The 19,433-nt window shown below is 39.7% G+C and overlaps 1 protein-coding gene across 1 annotated transcript; it reads left to right on the plus strand.

Moving 5' to 3' along the window:
• Positions 1-215: 215 nt before the first annotated feature.
• Positions 216-18,915, plus strand: CIB2 (calcium and integrin binding family member 2). Its single transcript, XM_066328079.1, has 5 exons — positions 216-558; positions 9,719-9,830; positions 17,883-18,030; positions 18,119-18,355; positions 18,905-18,915. The coding sequence occupies exons 2-5, from the start codon at positions 9,741-9,743 to the stop codon at positions 18,913-18,915; spliced, it is 486 nt and encodes a 161-aa protein (XP_066184176.1). The 5' UTR covers positions 216-558; positions 9,719-9,740.
• Positions 18,916-19,433: the final 518 nt, after the last annotated feature.

A 19,433-nucleotide genomic window follows, 5' to 3' on the forward strand; every position in this document is an offset into this window, starting at 1 on the left:
ATTGTTAGTAAAAGGGTTAATAACTAATAAATAACCACATAATTTAGTAAAAAGGGTTAATAACTAATAAATAACCACATAATTTATTATTAAACCAGTTGTCTCCAGCAGGGAGATACTTCAAGTTAGAAGACAGTTTTGTCATCTGTTTGTTGTTTGTAGTTTTCCATGTCCATCTGTTGAATACTTTTTGGCATATACCTTTTTTTTTTTTTTTGGATTTAATTTTGTTTCTGGTCTGGTCATTCCACATTGGAGAAGTATCTCAGCAATCTGATTTTTTTTTTCCTCCTGAACTATTGCATTACTAATATCTTTCTTTTTACTGATAGGCCTGTCCTTGGAATATTTCTGTTATTTATAGTGTATATTGATTTCTGAGTTGAAAGTAGATGGCTCCCAAATGGCATCTTTAATGTTTGTCTGTCAGATCTGAGTTTCCTTCCAGAAGGGTGAGAAATAAATCTTTGCAGTTGTTTTCAGTATTTCTGTAGTACAATGACATGTTTTGTTTCTTTAACAGGATTGCACGTTCTTCACTAGAAAGGAAATCCTTCGGTAAGTAAATAGTTTTAAATTTCTCCTTCATGATCCATGTGGAAGGGGCTAAATCATTTTATCTGACTTGTGAGGAAACCAGAAAAAGCCAGTTATTCTGCAGGAATTCATGAGAATAGGACTGGATTTAAGATACACTTATAATGTGTAATTGTCATAAGATGGTGAGGAGCTTAAGGTGAATATCAAAAGCATTTTTTAGGACCAGTGACTTATATGAAAGGGATTTGCTGCTTTTCTGCTCAGAGATACCAGTGAGGGCACATCCTGCAGTCATTGTGGAATCCAGAGGTGTTTCTACATGTCTGAGGTGAAGTTTTAGTGAGCAGGAATAAAATGGGTTATGGCCCCCTGGTTAATTAGCACTTACTGATTTAGTATGTCCCTGTCTCAGTGAAGGGACAGCCAGGTACTGCTGAGCACTTATTTACATGGCAGGATGCTCACAGGGGTGATATGGAGGAAGGGCAGGTCCAGACCTCTTTTGGCTGAACTCAGTTTCTTGTGCAGTTGCCAATTTCAGCTGCAACAAGGATGGAGCTGCACAATTTCAGAGATGGCCCAGCAAGGAGCAACCTTAGAAAAAGAAAAAAAGAAAGCCCTGTCTGGCTCACCATGCATTTGCATAGCTGTTAATGAATGTTATATAGGTGGGGATGAATGGATTAATATGGCAGCTTCAATCTAGATGGATACAAACTGATGTAAACCAACACAAGATTGCAATTAGGTGAAATGGGCTAAGTGTTTTTATCTGTCCCTACAGGGAAAGTAGCCTATCAAAACCCCAAACCACAGTAAATCTATTTTCCATTGGTTTATTAAGATGAATCAGCTCATGTGAGGGATCAGATGAGTGCCAATGCTGGCATAAGAGTCAGAGCAAGCAAATACAACTGAAAAGAGAAGAGCATTTCTCTACCACTAAGGTGTTAGATTGACTTACACACTGTCTTTAGTGTGCAAGGCTTTGGTGTCAGCATCAGCTTAAGTCAGCATAGATCACAGAGCCACGAGGTGGGAAGACGCAAGATCATTGAGTCCAACCCAGCCCTAACAGCTCAGCTAAACCATGGCACTGAGTGCCACATCCAGTCTTTTTTTTAACACATCCAGGGATGGTTGAATCACCATCTCCCCAGGCAGACCGTTGCAATACTTTAGCACCCTTTCTGTAAAAACCTTTTCCCTAATATCCAACCTATATTTCTCTTGGCACAGCTTAAGACTCTGCAGGCTGTGGTTGGAGGGGTTGAAGACACATTTTTGATTAGTAATCTGAGTGTGGATAATTTGCAAATTATTAGACAATAGTATAACTTATGAATTTAAAGTAAAGAAAAAATTAACACACAATGCTGAAATGAATCTAGGAAAAAAAAAGTAAGACTGCAGCAGAGGCAAATGTGCCTGGGGAAAGAGAAAAATAGTAACCATATTGGTTACTATTTTTGGTGTTTGATAGCTGTTTATCACCAGAAAACCTGAATACACTCCTAATGAGTCAGAGAAAAGAAGCAGATGGAACCTGTCTTTATTTTGATAAAGGCTTTTACATATTCCAGTTTGTGTTAGTCCTTTTCTACTTGTCTAAGTGCACTGAACTCTTGGTCAAAATACTCCTGAATATAGAAAATTGGTGAGAATGGTAAGAATCATTGAGGTGAAGAGAGTTGCAGATGCTAGCAAGTACCTTGTTATGAAGGGCCTTTTACAATGGTACTCAGTATGTTAGAGAAATTACTAGAGTCAAAGTGAGCAAAAGGAATTCACACACTCAAGTCCTAAGAACTGAGAAAAAAATTTCTAGAATGCAGTGTATTAAAAAATGGGCTAGAGGGGTTAGTGGTCGGACCAAAGTGAGCATAATTTTAACAACACCACCCCCACACTGCTCTTGCAAAAAAGCGAAATGCGTTTCTAGAATGCATTAGCCTCCTCAGTGTTTATAAAATGGCAGAATTCCAGTCAGTAGTACTGTGACCTCAGTAGGAATAGACTGTCCAGCTTTGGGCATCACTATTCAAAAAAGATTTGTTTTCCTGGAAAATGTCCTGTAGAGAGAAACAGGAATAAAAAGAAAAAAACGGCGTGAAGAAAAGTTGGAAAACCACTTTAGTTAGAGCAATGAATCTGTTTGTATAATGTGCCTCTGTCGTGATTGTAAATGGGAACAAATGGCTGAATTGTCTCTTACAAGGCATTATTTCTCTTATTCAGTTTTACAACTCTGATTTTCTGGCAGACAAGCTTTTACTCCAGCAATAATGCTTATCTGCTCACCAGCCCATCTATTTCTGCTTCACCCTGTAGTCTAGTACAGTTTGGCACCCAAACAAGCACTCAAATGCAGGTCTTCTTGTATGCCTGTCCTAGCCAAACAGCACAAAAGTTGTAAATTCAAGCTGTATTACTTGAGAGTGACTTAACCTAGTTAGACAGCTACCAGGGGAATATGGCACTAAATGACCAAGCTGGGCACCGTTTGGGACATTAGCAAACCTTTGAACCTTTTTTTGTAGGAGAAAAGTAGTTCTTCTGTTGCCTTCTCTTCTTCACCTATTTCATAGCTGTTCGTGATGGGTGAAAGGTGAGGGTGACAGGAGCCCTTCTAGCCAATCCAGCTGAATGTTGAATTTTAAATCTGAAATCGGCCAGAGAATTAAGCAGTGGTTTCCTTGAAGTGTCTGAGAAGCTTCCTTACAAGGGAGCAAATACAGCAAACTGCTTGAGAGGCACCTCCCTGTAGAACAAGCTGCTTCACAAATGGAGGGAGGAGTTAGAACACAACTCCTGTTTCTCTTTAAAGAGTTTGAAGTTCTGTATGCAGAAAGGGAAATTGCCCTATTGTCAGCTTGGGGGGAAAAACATCAGTCAAAAAAATGGAATTGAGGGGAACTCTATACCCTTGGGAATATTTCTGAATTTTAGGCAAGAAACTACATACACAAAGAACATATATCCTGAAGCTACTGTTGATCTTCCTGTTAATTATGTTACTGTTCTTGTTAAAAATGTTTCTGCATCCTCTATGAATGAAAAAGAAAAAAAAAAGGCTTTTAGGCAGTTCCTGCATTTCTATACCCTAAACATTTCCTCTGTTATATTTTAGTCAGATTGTAACTATTTTGCTAAGGCTTGTGAGAGGAAAGAATCCCTGTCAATGTTGGTCTGTTGGAGTCTGAGTGCTGCTGTACTGTGTCCAGTTCTGGGCTCCCCAGTACAGGAGAAATAAGGAGCTGCTCCAGGGTCTGGCAAAGGGCCATTGAGATGGATAAGGGACTGAGGACTCTCTCATGAGGAAAGGCTGAGAGAGCTGAGATCTGGAGGGTGCAAAGGAGACAGAGCCCCCTGCCAGGAAAAGGGGCCGTGGGTACAGACAGAAACACAGGCGGTTCTGGCTGAACATAGGGAAGCACTGTGGGGGTGAGTGAGCACTGGAACAGGGTGTCCAGACAGGCTATGGAATCTCCAGCCTTGGAGATACTCATCCCACCTGGATGTGACAGCCTCCTCCAGGTCTCCTTGCTGGACAGGAGGTTGGACTACTTCATCTCAGGAGTTCTCGCAACCTCAGTCACTATGTGATTCTTGGAATCATTAGCAGAAAAGAAGCCTGTGAGCAGGGGTTTGAGTGGTGCTTCAAGGAAGGAAAAACATTATAAAGTATTCTTATCTGTACTCACTATGCGTCCTGTAGTTCTGGGAACAGTAGAGTACATGTATTGAAAGTCAGAGCTTTCCTAACTATGACTAGATTTAGAATAAATGTCTTATAAATTGTCTGCCAAAAACATTTCTCACAATTTCTTTTTTCATTTTACTGCAGATGATTTGGGAGGGTATTTATCTAATATTCTCTAAAACTAATTTGTGCTGCTTCATTTTGCATTGCAAAGATGAATAAATACTTTACATACTGAGTAAAAACTATCAGAAAACCCATCTATCCACTTTTCCTCATCTTATTATGCTGCCTTTTATAAATCTGTTTTCTGTGCCCAGTTGTATTTTATTGGTACGATGAAAATAACTTCAACTGGAAAGCATAAAAGGGACAAGGCATATCAGTAACAGACTTCCTTCAGCATTCAACTCTTCTTCCTGCTTGTGTTCTCACTGTTCTTTGTTCTTTATGTGTTTGTCGAACTGTGGCAATTTAGTGAGTTGTGGTTTCAGTTTCTGTCTGAATTTCCTTGTATCATGTTTCCTGTCATTTTGCTTTCAGCTTCACGGTAGACCCCCCTCTCTAACAGACTGTTCTAACCTCGTGCAGTCCTGGGAGCAATGATTCAGGGGACTTGGTGCAGCGCAGAGATTTATGCCTCCCTTACCATGTGTAACATTGTTGCAAAGTTTGGGCAAGTATGCCGTAAATCTGAGACCCTACAAGTACTTTCTTTATCAGTTGCTGACAGCCTCAAAGGCCCCTCCTTTTTCAGTTTCTCAGCCCCAGATTAAAGAACCTCCTTCTCTTTGAGCTATAGCAGCTTTTTCTCCCTCTGCGGCAGACTTGTAGATTTGGGTCTGTCTGGCCCTGGTCCCTAGCTGTCCATTAAAGGACTGTCGGATAAGAGAGCATGTGCAGTTCACTGATTTGCATCAATGCTACATCAGGGCTACAGCCTCTGTAGTAAGGGTTGTAAATCAGTTCCCATCAGTGCATTCTGTCCTGCATTCTGTGCAATCCCATCTACAGTGCTGCTGCTTTTACTTCAGCCATCCCAGGTGCTTGGAAAGGCCGAGACTTGGCTCTTTCCAGGCGTTTATGTTGGCTTGTCAGTTCTCTTGCTGGTCTCTGGAGTGGTGAATTCTTCTTCTGTGTAATACACAAAGTCCTTCTCCAGCTGTTCCATTCAGCTCTGGCATCTGGACAGGATCCTATAGCTGTGATTGGGGTGAATAACCAGAAGGGCAGCAGCTGTGCACTTCTGGTCCCGCTGCTGGCACCAGTTGTTCCATCCTGTACAACCGGTGTGTGCTCAGGTCATGCCACAGCTTCTGTGAACCCCTGATGGGACTGTGCAGCAGCACTCACTGTCTGCTTTCATTGCTCTGCTTAAGCTATTTGCTGTTTTTTTCCTGAACATGCAGGACAGTGCAGAGTAATTCTAAATTATTCTTTGAGGTGGTTTGAGTGTAACGTACAAGTCTTTGAATGCAGAGGAAGGAGTTCCTCTGCACAGGAATTCCTATTGCTTAGGAATAAATAGGATATATATCACTGAATAAAAATGTTTTCTCCTTACAGCATAAATCAAGTGACTGTTGCTGTGGGACCTGAACTGGGGAGATGTTTATCCATTTCTGAAGGCCACTTTAAAGCCTCTACTTCTTTCTAATCAATGCGCAATTGCAAGCTGTTATCTTCTGTTTTTAGCACTCCTTCAGTGCAGAGTTCCTGTTAAAAAGGCAGCTCAGCCAGCTGTAATGTGTTTGTCACTACATTTAATGGTGGAGATGAATAAACACCAGGCCAAGGAAGAGATGCTCTGTGTTTTTATACACCCACTGGTGACCTTGGGTATAGTCTGACTCTCTCCCAAAGCTCAATAGTGAATTTAAACGGTCACTGAAAAGCAGGGTGTAAGCTTAGAAATCTCTTTTTTCAAATATGTTCAGGTAGAGCTGGAGGCTCTGCTGTAAATTTGGAGGCATCCCAAACTGTGTCCAGCAAACACCCACAGTGTCGCCCTTGCTGACCCCAGGATGTTTCACCCTTGAGAAGTAGGAACAGACTGACCTATCTTTTTTGCCCTGTAGAAGACCTGAAGTGGTAGAATGAAAGTTATCATCAATCAAAAGTGGGGACAAAACTGTGTTGTGGGTTTTCTTCTGAACACAGCATTTTTGGTTTTCACTGGTTGATGGGCAGCTGAGTTGATTTTAAAAACTACTGCTGTCTACAGGGGTAAGTGTTGTTCTGCCTTTACTTTACTGATTAATTTATTAGACAAATTAAACCCACATTTTCTTCCACTGCTGTCACAACTGCTTCAGTAAAGTCAAGGATCTGACTGTGAAAACTTTTATGTTTTCAAGCATATCAGTTTCCTGAACCTCACTGCACATTCTTAAGTGTTAATGCTTATACAGGGGACATGACAAGCTGGTGGGGTTCAAATTTCTGTAAGGGCAGATCAGCAGTCTGGGCTTAGACTGGATTAAAATGCTACAGAATCACAGCCTTAATCTTTGAATGTTGTACATGAAGCATAAGCATCTACCAGTACCTGTGGGTACAGAACATCATTAGTTAATGAAATTTGCCATTAGATTTATCCCCACATTCCCTTCTACTTTCATTTGTGGCAGGGAAGGCACTGACAATTTTTCATTTTCTAGTTCCATGCAAAGTACATAAGGAATGCTGCTGACCAAGAAAGCACATCCAGGAATAGGAAAATGCTTCTGCATGCATCCAGAAGACTCTTTGAAAGGAAATACAGCTGCAGGATCTGTAGTAGTTACTCCTGTAAAGACAGTGAGGCTGGTCTCAGGCTTCTGAATACACGTGATGGTCTCTGTATGATAATGGCGGCTTTTCTAAATCTGTCTGTTCAGACAGCACAGCAAAAACCTTACATTGCCTCTCTGACAAGACAAAAATGTTTCTGTGTCTAGAACCGGTGGAGAGGTGTTAGGTTGTTTTCAGACATGCTTCTTGTGAGGGGCGTGCTGAGGTAAAAGGACAAAAAGCCTTTCCTCTCGGTGACAACTGCTCTGATGTGTTCAGGTCACCTGAAGAGCCTTCTGCTTCTCCAAAACGAGAAATATCAGAGACTTTACCAGAGCTTTGTTTCTTCTCTATTTGCAGTTAGGAATTAATGTTATTGAGAGATGTGAGAGAACAGTCAGTAATGAGAGCAGCATTTGGGAAGTGATTACTGAGTCTGACTCACAGGATTTGTCATAGTGCACAACACTACAGCGTGTGGTGAGGTATTGCATACAGGCAGGAGGATTATGGGTGTAATAACCCCGATGTCTACTGAGCTTTACACTGTCCTACAGAGTAATTGATCAGACGTATTGTTTCTTGCCAAAAAGCAAGTACTCACCCAGTAACATAAATTATTCAACTGAATGGGAGTTTTGGTGGAACTCCTGCAAAAAGGACTGTGTTCCTTATGACAGGTGGGGTTTTTTTTGGCATCCTATTGAGGCTGAAGCGGGTCTGTTATTTTTTTCTACAAAGTCTAGCATTCAGTACTGGCAATCCAGTTTATAGTTTATTATAGAACAGTACATAATGTCCCTGAAGAACCTTCCACCATCAAGATCTTAAAGAAGGAAAAGGTGTTACTGTCTTTTGTGATTGGTTGGTTGGGTTTTTTGTTTTTAATTTTGAAGATAATGGAAGTAAGGGCAACATACTATACGTTGAGTATAGGGAAATCTTATGGCACTTTTCACCATCACAAATGCTAATCACAACCACGTGATAAGGCTATTACAAATACAGTTGATGGATTCTTGCAGATAAAAGCATGTGGAAGATGTATTTTATTGCTGTAATTTAATTTGAAGGAGTTGGAGCCACTTCCTACAGACTCTTTTGGATGCTTTAGTGTGAAATACACTCAGGCAGAAAGCTCTTACATCCGCAGATCTTTGACTGATTTGGTAAATTAATGGCAGAGTTAGTTAGGAGAAAAACAGGATACGAGAACTGCCCTCCAATCTGCAGTTAGTTACCGGCGTGTTTCTGTGTCCAGCACCTCCCTTCCAGACAATTCTGGGAGAGTCAAGTCTAGAGTTGGGAGCCATATCCTTCTTTCAGCTGCCAAAGGGTATGGCTGAACTTCAGGACAAATAGATTGCAATTTCTGAGGACAAGATAGTGAATTCTGTCAGCAAGAAGTGACAGGTTTACTTTGCCCTGATATTGCATGTTTTAAAGAGACAAGTCTAATATTAGATAAAGTACAGAAGGGAATCTTGGCAGTTAAAACAAGCAGTGATTGCCAGCTCTTGAATTTCCAGGTGTTGTCCACAATGGTTAAGTTTTGCCAATAATGAGTGCTTAATTTTCTTGAAGACTAGAGCACTGTTTCAGTATTCTAGTTTTTAAAAAGTAGGTAACCCATAGATGGATATGGGACTTGAAAGTTTTGCTTTCTTGTAAGTTTTTCTTTTAAGGGCTTTTAAGCTGCTTTTTCTGTTGTATTTAGAAGCATCTTTTAGCTGCATTTACAATGGAGAAATCAGTTGCTAGAGAGAGAGATGGCTATTGCATCTTGAATTACATTGTATTTATGAAATGTCAGGGTGAGCTGTGGTGAGCAGCTGAATTGTGCTAAGATCAGTGGATATCCAGTTTCTGGTATGGCACAAAATATTGCTGTGCAGGATGAAGACATCAACTACCTACAATGCAGAAAAAATGTGTTTCTGTGTTTCATTTTACGTGTTCTTTGTGGCACATCATAATCATAAGAAAAGAGATTTCCTGTTGATGATTTTTGCCTAGTTTTTGAGTTTGTTTACACACAGGAATCTGAAGTAGTTCAGTTGGGTGTGGGGCTGGCTGCCAGGCTGCTCTAGCTAAAGGCAGGGAAATGAAGGGGTTGCTGAGACTTTGCTTCCTGTATTTTATGTTCTGATTTTAAAACATGGTGATCTCTGTATGTAATTGTTAGTATGCCTAGTGAGTAGTCAGGATTTTTTGTTAAAAGGAAAGTGAGTCACAAAATAGCTTTATATGTATACAAGTAGTACAAGTGCCCCTGCTGAGTGATCAGAATACACTGTGTTCATACATAGAACATGACAAAGGGACCACTTTCTGTCCTAAGCACTTTATGAATTAGGTCTAAGACTAAACTTCCACATATGATAAGAACTGCATGTACATTTCATAGTACGTGCCTTGGTTCAGCCTTTGTGTGCACACACCTGGCAGTGCCTAAATGTTACATACACACAGTTTGAAACCCTGCTCACTTACAGACCTCAAGAAACAAGTGGCTGTTGGTAGCAGTTACACTGGGTACTGCATCAAAGCCCTCTTTTTTCAGAAGGTGGGAATTTGGTGGGCTCAGACTTGTGCACTAAAACCAATGATTAGAGCTGCAAGACAAATTTGTACCTGATTACTCTCTGAATGAATTGGTTGTTTAAAATTGGTTATTGGCTGTTTGTTTCTGCTTGTTTACAGGTTGCATGGCCGGTACCATGAAATGGCACCAAACGTTGTGCCCATGGACTATACAAAGGACCCAGATGTTAAACTACCTATGCAGCTTATAATAAACATGCCTGAGCTAAAGGTATCACTACTGACTGCTTGCAAACTGTATCTTAATTTCCATAGCTCATCTGCCAGACTTTTTGCCAAGATTGATATCCAGAAGTGCTGTGGCATGCTGAAGTCTTCCCCTTCCTGTTATTGTTCAAGGGCAAAACCAGCCCCAGAAACTGGAAAATGTTTAGGTGAATGTCTTTCTTGCAGAGATAGTTGGGGTAGATGTTAAAGGAAATGAACAGGAAATAAAATTAAATTTAGCAATGTTTGCTCTTTGTGTATATCCCCCGCAGAAGCCACATCCCCACAGGGATCTCTGTGTGAAGAGCTGGTTAGAAATCTGAAGTTCTTATCTTAGTCTGTTCATAGGAAATTTGCTAGCAATTTATTAGAATATTTCTAATAAAAGTAAAGGTTTTCCCCTTTTTTTTCTCAGCCACCTAAGCACAATAAGTATTATTTCTTAATTTTTCATTTTCATGGGGGACATTACATGATAGGAAGTGGAGAAACAATCCATGTAACTGCATATAAGCAAAGCAGTAGGTATAAGGCAATCAGTGCAAAAAAAATTGAGACACTGTTTTTATTCTCAGTTCAACAATTTAAGAATTTATGGTTTTAACAGGACAAATGTGGAGTTTTAGCATTTATCTTTTAAACAGTTCATTGAATATGTTGTATTTTGTTACATAGTCAGTTTTTTAAACTTATGTTAGTCAATTGATGTCTATAAATTACCATAATGTGGAAACAATTGTGTTCAGTCTGATAGTTGCATGAAGTATTATTAAGCTTTTTGAGAGCAATGCTGTAAGAACCTTGTAATTGATGCCTTTCCACTTAATTTTAATGATCTAGAAATTCTTCTTAGTGTTGTATTTTTTTTCAAATATCTGATATTCTACAAGCAGAAGCCATGCTTTAGAAATTCAGTTGTGGAGGATGCTAAGTCAACATGATGTGAAAAACATTTTAATTAGATTTCAAGTTGAAGCTCACGGAATTCTTTGTTCCTTTAATACCACACTTGCTGTATGTTTGATTCTGGAATAATATAATTTATTGAAAAAGGAGCATGTTTTGTTAATCTATGTGTGTTGAAAAGTGTTTCACCAGCATTTCATTCAAATGGAAACATTAAACACATACAAGCATTTAATTCAATAGGAAACCTTGGGAAATTTTTTATCCTTCAGTTATACTTCAGACTCTGATTTAGGAGATGCCTGTGGACAGCTTGGGTTTCTGAAGAAGCTGAGAAAAAATTTATAATTCTTTTTCACAGTGAGCATGCATTCCTTCAGCAAAATGTGTTATGTTTTTTCTAATGGCATCAGTATTCCTTAGGGTTTATGTTATCATCTCTGAAATCTTGGTAGCACAACATGAAATCGTTTGGCACAGTTCTTTGACTCCTCAGAGTTTAACAGCCAGACAGCTGAGAGTTGCTTTGTGAAAAATCAAGGCTAAGCTTAGAAAAGAAAGTGAGAAATTATGATCACACAGAGTCTTTTTGGCTTCAGTGATAGAGGATTGAATGCTTAAGGAGTAGCTCATTCCATGAGAACTTTTGAGATGGAAGCTGAGGTAGGAACCAGAAATTTTATACAGTATCATATTTAGATCGAGATACAGGAGTGTGGTAATGATAGACTTCATAAGAGACTTCCATGTATGAAGTGGATCATAATCTGTCTTCTGGCACCACAAGGCTGTGAGGCTTTCTGACCCTGCTTTAGAAGACATCTCCAGGAAATGGAATTTGACTTTATGAAAGTAACAGGACAATGCAGTGTTGAATTTATACAAATTCTCTCAGGTCTCATAAGTCCATGCAAGAACCTTAGAAATATTGGTGTCAGACCACTCATTTTATTTCAGGAGTTCTAGGAGCTCACGGGGAACAGTGCTTTCAATAGGTACTGAGCTTGTTTCTAGTAAAATCCTAGTAAGAGGAGACTAGATCTTATTCCTAGTTTTTTCAAGCACTGACACTGAAAGATGTTAAAATGCCTGGGCTTTTTGTTGTAAACTAAGGTCCATCTTGGTCATGAAGCTTCTTGTTGGCAGATGGGAGTGAGGGGGAAAGAGTCTTTCCTCAAGAGTTTATTTTTGAGGCAACCTAGGTACTCACTTCAGCTCATACACAGAGAAACAAACGCTTTAACCTTTGCAACTTGACTAGACTGTCTAACAAATCATTATGGTGTTTTCTTTTCTTCAGTAAATTTTCATCAAGGTGAAGACAAAGACAACATTTACATCTTAAAATAGAAATAAATGACCTAAATGTTTGTGGAATTCTAATAAAATTAGTACTAATTTCAATGCACCTGGCTTTTTTCATATACACATTACATTCCTAGTTACTGGCAATGTTAAGCTCAATACCACTGCAGGTTCTGACAAACGGATAGAATCTATAATGCACTTTTCTAAATTAGATTCTGCTAATGTGAAGAAAGATCTTTACCTCATGCATTAATGTTTTGGGCCAGGTTTTTGTGTTTCAAGGGAAAGAAATGCGGATAGTCATTCACTTTAATTGGTAATGAATTATTCACTAATTTCTGATTTTTGAAAGTTGAAAGTTGGGACTAGAAATAAATAAATAAAGAAGGGGAAGGTACTTTAAGTTGATTAGGTCTACCATTACACTGAACTTACCAGAGCTACTTTACTCTATCAGTTTCATTGCAGTCTCTGTTCTCTAATTTTCACAATCTTGGTTACACAGGCATTAGTCGAATAAATTAACTTTGCAGCATCTGGACACCTGTGAGATTGCAGTAATGAATACTGCAAAACTGTAGCCATGATATGGACTGCTCAGTGTGGGACCAGGAAGAAAGCCAAAGTGATTTGTTTTTTTTTTTTAATTAAAGCAGGTTTCAGTCACATTATCCCTGTCTTTGCCCCACAGAGCTGCAGGTGGGAATGTAACCTGATGCCAGAGACCCCTGTGGCTGGTAGCAGTACTGGATGTCCATACCCACATCCCAGCTGGCCTCTCCCCCAGACTGTGGGCTTTGTGTGGGCACTGCAGTGCAGAGTCAGCCTTCTCTCTGGGGCTGGGCAGCAAAGGGCTGCTGGAGGGGAAGCATTTTTTTCACTCACTTTACAGTCTGTTGCTTCTTGCGTTTTAGCTCACACAGGCACTTCATTGATCCTTGCAGGCCTGTCATGAGCTGCACTGGGGAGGGAGGTAGTCCATAAATCCCCTACTGAAACAGGATGTGCAGCAGGAACAGGAATCAGCCAGGAGCCAGGAAGGACACACAGGGAACAGTGACTCCATCGCACATTTCAGAGCCAATGTTAGCAGTCTGTTTTTACTAAGTGTAAACATGACTGCAAGCGATTTGCTTCAAAAGAAAAATACTTTCCACAGTGTTAATAGGATGAGGTTTTAGAAGTGATTTCAATGAGTCTTCAGGTTCAAAGCTTTCTGTGTAATGGGCAATGTCACCTGAGAGAGCAGGGTGATATTCCCAAGCCTTGCTCTGGCCAATGTTTGCCTCCAGCTCATCTCAACGTTCTTGCTGCATTCTGTTAGCTGTTTCTAGTTATGATGGGATGTTTTACTCCCTTGCTTCTCTGAAGTGTCTTATCTGAGCCTCTCAGCTGTGTGTCCTCCAAGTGTCATGAGGGTTGTTTTCTCTCCATCAAACCCCCAGGCCTGAACCTTCCTGATGGCCTGCTGTATTGTCTGTGCCTTCCCTGGCAGAGTTAGGAATCAGTTCTGGTCGCAAAGCCTTGTGTTCCCATGAGGTACTGGTAGGTTCTGGAACATTTAAGCAACTCTCTATACAGCCTGAACGTTTGGGGTTTTGGCTGTTGTGACTGCAGTAAAGAATCATTGCTGAACTTACGCTTCTGCTTTCTTACAGAACAAAATGGTCTTTTCTATTAAGACATAAGCTTATCAGTTTAACTGTCTTAGCCTTGGTTTCTGCAAGAATTTCTTAAACATACCCTGCCGGCACCACAGAGAAGTTTGATGACATTAATTAATCATAGGACACATGAAACCCAAGTTACTCATCTTTGAGGAAGAAGAACTTAAGAAAAAAAAAAACCATAAAGAAACTTGTTTTTTTTCTGCTGCAGGGACAATGTGCTGTTGCACTTATTATGCTTCCTTTCTGAAGCACCAGTCTTTCCTATGGAGCGTTGGTCATGAACAATTTAGCCACTTTTATACTAATGTTTGTCAGTTAGCAATTTTTTTCCTCTTTGGAATAACTCCTGAAATTTCAGAAAGATTAGTTTTTGCTGTTGCTGAAAAAGTCCTGAATAAGTATACAAAAGGATTCTTACTTGCAGTAGTCTGCAAAACAAACTGTTTGTGCTTTTGAATATATTCTTTAAAGTCAGTGGGGACATGTTCAAATACAGAAGAGAAAATCATCATGTTTCTGTGGATATGAAAATTAAATAGCATTTTGTACGGACCTCTCAGTATCTCCAACTTATTATCTTGACCTAACTTCACTTGCAACCTCTTATTTCCAAAAGCAGTCAGCAAGTCATCCAGTAGTACTGGATGCTTGTAATTAATTCCTCAAGCTGTTAAAAATGGGCCAGGAGACCTGCTCCTTTGAAAGGCTTTATTAGTCAGCTCTTTCAAGGGGGAACTCGAGGGGTCGCCTGCGCCGTTGCCGCTCCTGTTGCCCTTCTCGCTCTTCTCGCCCCTACTGCCGTTCTCGTTTGGGCCGCCGCTGAGGATGAGGTGTCAGGCGAATCTGCTGCTCTCGCCGCAGAGTCGGGAGTTCCAGCCTCGCGGGAATCCCCAGGAACTCAACTGGGCTCGTGTGGTCTAGGGTTGTCACTTCTTCCCAGTCTCCTTGTGGTCATGGCGAGGCGTCAGAAGCAGAATCAGTCCCTAGGTAGCTGAGGGGGTCTTTTTGTTGTTGTAGTGTCTCTCTTTTATCTGGATTTTGTGCCGGGTCCCGGCTTTTGGGTCCGTTTGCCGGCAACTGCACTTCGGTTTGGAGCGGTGCACCATGGGAGTCCTTGGATTTTCCTATTAGGCGGGGCCAGCAGTTCGAGGAGCTGGTGGGAATGGCGACAGCCTAGCCCGACGGAAGGGGAAGGGAACCCGGGTTTTTAGAGGGGGTATACAACTTGGAATAAGGTTTTGAAGGTACAAATCTTGGTACAAAACAGCATAGCTTTCTTAACAGACAGGGTACAACTGGCATAACATTTTAAACAGCATAACCTTCCTAACAAAGGACAGACTGTGTCAAAAATGGGAATTTCTTACATTTTATTAATTTCAAAGCTATGAAACAGATAAGGCAAAAGGCCACCAGATTGCTTTGCTAGAGTCTAGTGGAAACTAGAGGACAGGGGAATATAACAGATGATTTAGCTGCAATGCCAGAAATAAAACTCTAACAGTTTGTTAGAAAACTAATGGCTGTGCTTTATTGTAAGCTGTTATAGGTATGTATGTTGGAATAGATGCTGTGTAAGATTTAAAAATGCACAGAAACACAATTATCTAAGTAGAAGAAGTGTTCCAGACAAAGATAGATTGCACATTTAGGATTCTCTCAAGCCACCACAGCAACAATGTCGATCTACAAAACAGCAGTTGTTTTTCTGTTGTAGCAATTCTTTATTGTTTCTGTCTCCCCTATCATTTTTATCATGAGAGTACAGAAAAAGCTTTTTAAGACAAGTGTAAGTTTCTAGTTTTAAAATGAATCTTTTTTTCAACAATTAGTACTTATGGGAAAGGCAATCTAGGAAAGAACAATATAATTTTCCCCTTTGCTCCCTTCCCCCATGGCTCTTCCTTTAAATATGATAGAACCCTAATCTGTGCTCTTTAGAGTAGAGGTAATGAAATTACAGAAAGGATGTGAAAAGTATCTGTGAAGGTAAGCTAATACTTTCCATTGTGTAAGCCACAGATATACTGCCTGAAGACACATAATATGAGAAAGTTAAAGGAAAGAAATCAACATGAGGAAAGATTTTATTTTTTCATTTGGTTTTAGAGATCCATTTGGCAAAGAGTTACTTAAGAAGTATGCTTAGGTCCATTTAATTCATTCTTAATTCATCTGTATTTTCAAGATCTCTGACATGCCAAATAAATAACTCATCTTATGCAACTGCAATATGCTTATACAGTCAGTGAGATCCTGCCCCAGCCTTTCTAAAGCACAAAGTCCTGGGCTTGATATTCACTGCTGATAGGGATATTTGCATCTGTGTCCTCCTGGTTTGTTACCCAATGCTGCCTCTAAGATGTCAGTTTACTACTGTTACCATGACACTTCTGATCAGGTTTGTTCCAAATAAAGCTATACAGCATTTTAGAAATGAAAAATATATTTCTAACATGTTTTGATGTGCATTCTTATGTTTGGCATTCTCAAATATTAAACATATAACATACCATTTTTTGTGTGCTTTTAGAAAGATATTTGGCCTTTTCATATATTTCAGCCCAAATGAATCTTACTTTGGCTTATTTATAAACTGGCAGTTTGAAACAATAGAACCAATTATTCTTCTCTGCATGTCTGTGTGTGTGTGCAAATCCCACAAACAGGTTTATGTTTCTAACCACCGGTAAATCCCACAGACAGGTGAATGTCGGTTCCACAAACAAATCCAGGCACATTTCCAGGCATTTAAGTGAGATATTTTAACCTAAGCAGTACCCACAGATGCACACCTGCTATACCTATATATCACTCCTGAGACATGAGTGTTTACTACATATCCTTACAGTGAGGTTCTCTCAGCTATCTGCCTGGGTCTGGGGTGTTATTTTTCATTATCAGGCTCTGAAGAGATGTGACACTTCTACTTTTTGAGGCTGCTTTTTACTTTCAGGAATCCCCATTTTCTATTCTATTTAATTTGGTTTTTTTCTGGCCTAGTTTTGTCTTCGTCTGAACAGTGAACTTGTTCATCTCCTATCCTTTGAAATCCGTAGGCCTGTTCCCTGTTGTGATTTCCTTCAGTCATCAAACCCTGCAAGAGAATTTGTATTTAGTATTGACTACTTTGATGGGCTGTCATTTGAGCCTAAGGCTCTGTGGTCCCTCCTTCACCTGTCCATAAAAACAGCCTTGTTCCTGGTCATTACTTTTTTAGTCTCCACCGTTGTGCCAAAAATGTATTCTACAGATGTTTTCTTCTATGAGTGAATTATCAAGAAAGAATTCAAGTAAACTGAAAAAATTATATTTTCTGATCATTTGTCTCTCAAACATAGCTGTTTTTGAAATTTCATTTAAAATTATTGCGTGGTTTATGAATACCTGTTAGGTAATTAAATTCACAGGGAAAAAACATAGAAATGGATATATGATTGAACTTCTGAGCTTTCACAGTACTGCTTCTTTAAAAGCCAAACAAAATGCTGCATACATATTAAAAATAGTGAACCTGATAATGCCACCACCACAGCTGCATGTATTTATGGATCAGTATGTTAATCGCTGTCTGGGCTTCAGATAAGATCTGTAGCACAGCTTTAATGAGATGCTGCTCACAGCCCAAGTGACTTTGTATTCTGTTCATATTCAACTGAATTGAATTGATTTTCCAAGTTTTATTGATAGAGCTACAGATTGGTGTTGGGGTTTTGTATAGCTCTGAGACAGATGATGCGTTTTTACTGTAAAAATATTTGGTAAGGATTTCAGAGTAATAAAGCAGGTTTTCTTATTCTTGCTTGTGTGTTTATGGCTTTAGAATATTGTCTTACTCTGTTTTATTCTGAGGTGCTAAAAATGATTTCAGGATCATCTCCTGTGGAGATTAAATTTCGTTTAAATCTCTGGAATTTTTAGTCAGTTCAACCACAGGTTGGACAGTGACACGTATTAGTGAAAATATAAGGCCAGAATTGGTACTATGCAGCAGCAAGGACTGCTGAAACATCCTGCTTAAGCATACAAATGTAAGTTTTTTTATGCATTTTTTTGGGAAAAAACCTGAAAAAATTTCTTTAAAGAGCTAACCATGCAATTAAATATTCATTATCAGGGAGTCTGCAGGTTTTTTCATCTTCCAAATACCAATCTATATATGTCTGTCGCAGGAGAATCCCTTCAAAGAAAGGATTGTGGAGTCTTTCTCAGAAGATGGAGAGGGGAGCCTGAGCTTCAATGACTTTGTGGATATGTTCTCTGTGCTCAGTGAAATGGCTCCCCGGGAGCTTAAAGCAATCTATGCCTTCAAGATCTATGGTACTGTGTGAAGGGGCTTTCATGTGCTTTTTGTGTTTGGAGTAAATGAGTGGGACATTTGGTGATCTTTGGTTCTTCTATTGTTTAGATTTTAACACAGATAACTTCATTTGTAAGGCAGACTTGGAAAAAACCCTCAATAAGCTGACCCGGGAAGAGCTGACAGCAGAGGAAATCACTCTGGTTTGTGAGAAAGTGATAGAAGAAGCTGACATGGATGGTGATGGGAAATTAGGATTTGCAGATTTTGAAAACATGATTTCCAAGGCACCGGACTTTCTCAGGTATTATTTTAAGAAAAGGAGAGTCTCTTGCATGCTTGCAGGTATTTTTTAGGATATCACTGTGCAGTCTTAATACAGGAAGTGTCTGACATAAGTATTTTACTGGAGAACTGACTAGGGGATGACTTCTTACCTAACTCAGTTTACTTTTTGGGGCATATTCCAGCTTTCACCTAACTTAAGACTAAGAGCTCAGTGACTTTTAATTATCACCTTTCCTGCTCCTCCACTCCTCTTGGTGTGATTCAGGAAAATATTTTGATCCATTATCAGCTCAAATTGGTGTTTTTCTTAAGCCTATAGCAAGGATCCCATCTGTCTGCATAGAATTGGTGTAAATATTGTGTACATGTTACAAATATACACAGAAACACCTTGATCTCTTTGCTGAGAAAGTGAAAGTGGTTTTTTTAAGAACTATAAAGTGTCCTGCAGAACACAGAATACTATTCTTTCACAAATGAAACTTCTGAGGAAAGACATTAAAGCGATTCAACAGTAAAGCAGGAGCACATGATTCCTGTGAACCTTGGGAAACATCAGCTTCTGGAGAGGTGATACTCAATGTGAATGTCTTTTATACATTTCAGGTATTCCTTGACTAATCAAGTGTATCAATGGAAACCCCTTTAAAACAAGATATAGATCATTATGGTGAGGGTCAGCTCAGTAGATATTCTGATATTTTGTTTACAGGTATTTTCAGCTAAGAAGACATTTCCTTTATGCTCCTATCCATGTAGAAGCTGCTGGGGTCAGGTAGAGTTTCCTTTAATCAATCAAAGACTGTGCTGCTCCTATGAATTTGGTAGAGAACAGTGATAAATGTGAAAGAATTAAGGGCAGATCTGAAGATTCAGCAGAAGCTGCAGTTTCGGAAGTTTCCTGTGCCATGACTGACTTTACTGCTGTGTGGTAGAGGCTTGCAAACTGCTGACTGAGAATTCCGAGCTGAGGACACTGTGCAGTCTGGTCATTTCCTGAGACAGTTGCAGAGAGGAATGTTTGCCAGTGTAGCCGTTGAAATGACTGTCACAATTATTTTTCTTTTCTGGTTTGGTGTATTGTGGGAAGATGGGGAAATGAGTGAAAATCACTGAGTGCTGGGTATTCAGCAGG

This window comes from Sylvia atricapilla, chromosome 13 (assembly GCF_009819655.1).
Source record: "Sylvia atricapilla isolate bSylAtr1 chromosome 13, bSylAtr1.pri, whole genome shotgun sequence".
Classification (NCBI taxonomy): Eukaryota; Metazoa; Chordata; class Aves; order Passeriformes; family Sylviidae; genus Sylvia; species Sylvia atricapilla.

Coding starts and splice junctions, on each gene's coding strand:
- CIB2 (XM_066328079.1), top strand. CDS start 9,741: ATGGCACCAAACGTTGTGCCCATGGACTATACAAAGGACCCAGATGTT. Junction 9,831..17,882: donor TAAACATGCCTGAGCTAAAG/GTATCACTACTG, acceptor TGTCTGTCGCAG/GAGAATCCCTTCAAAGAAAG. Junction 18,031..18,118: donor CTATGCCTTCAAGATCTATG/GTACTGTGTGAA, acceptor TCTATTGTTTAG/ATTTTAACACAGATAACTTC.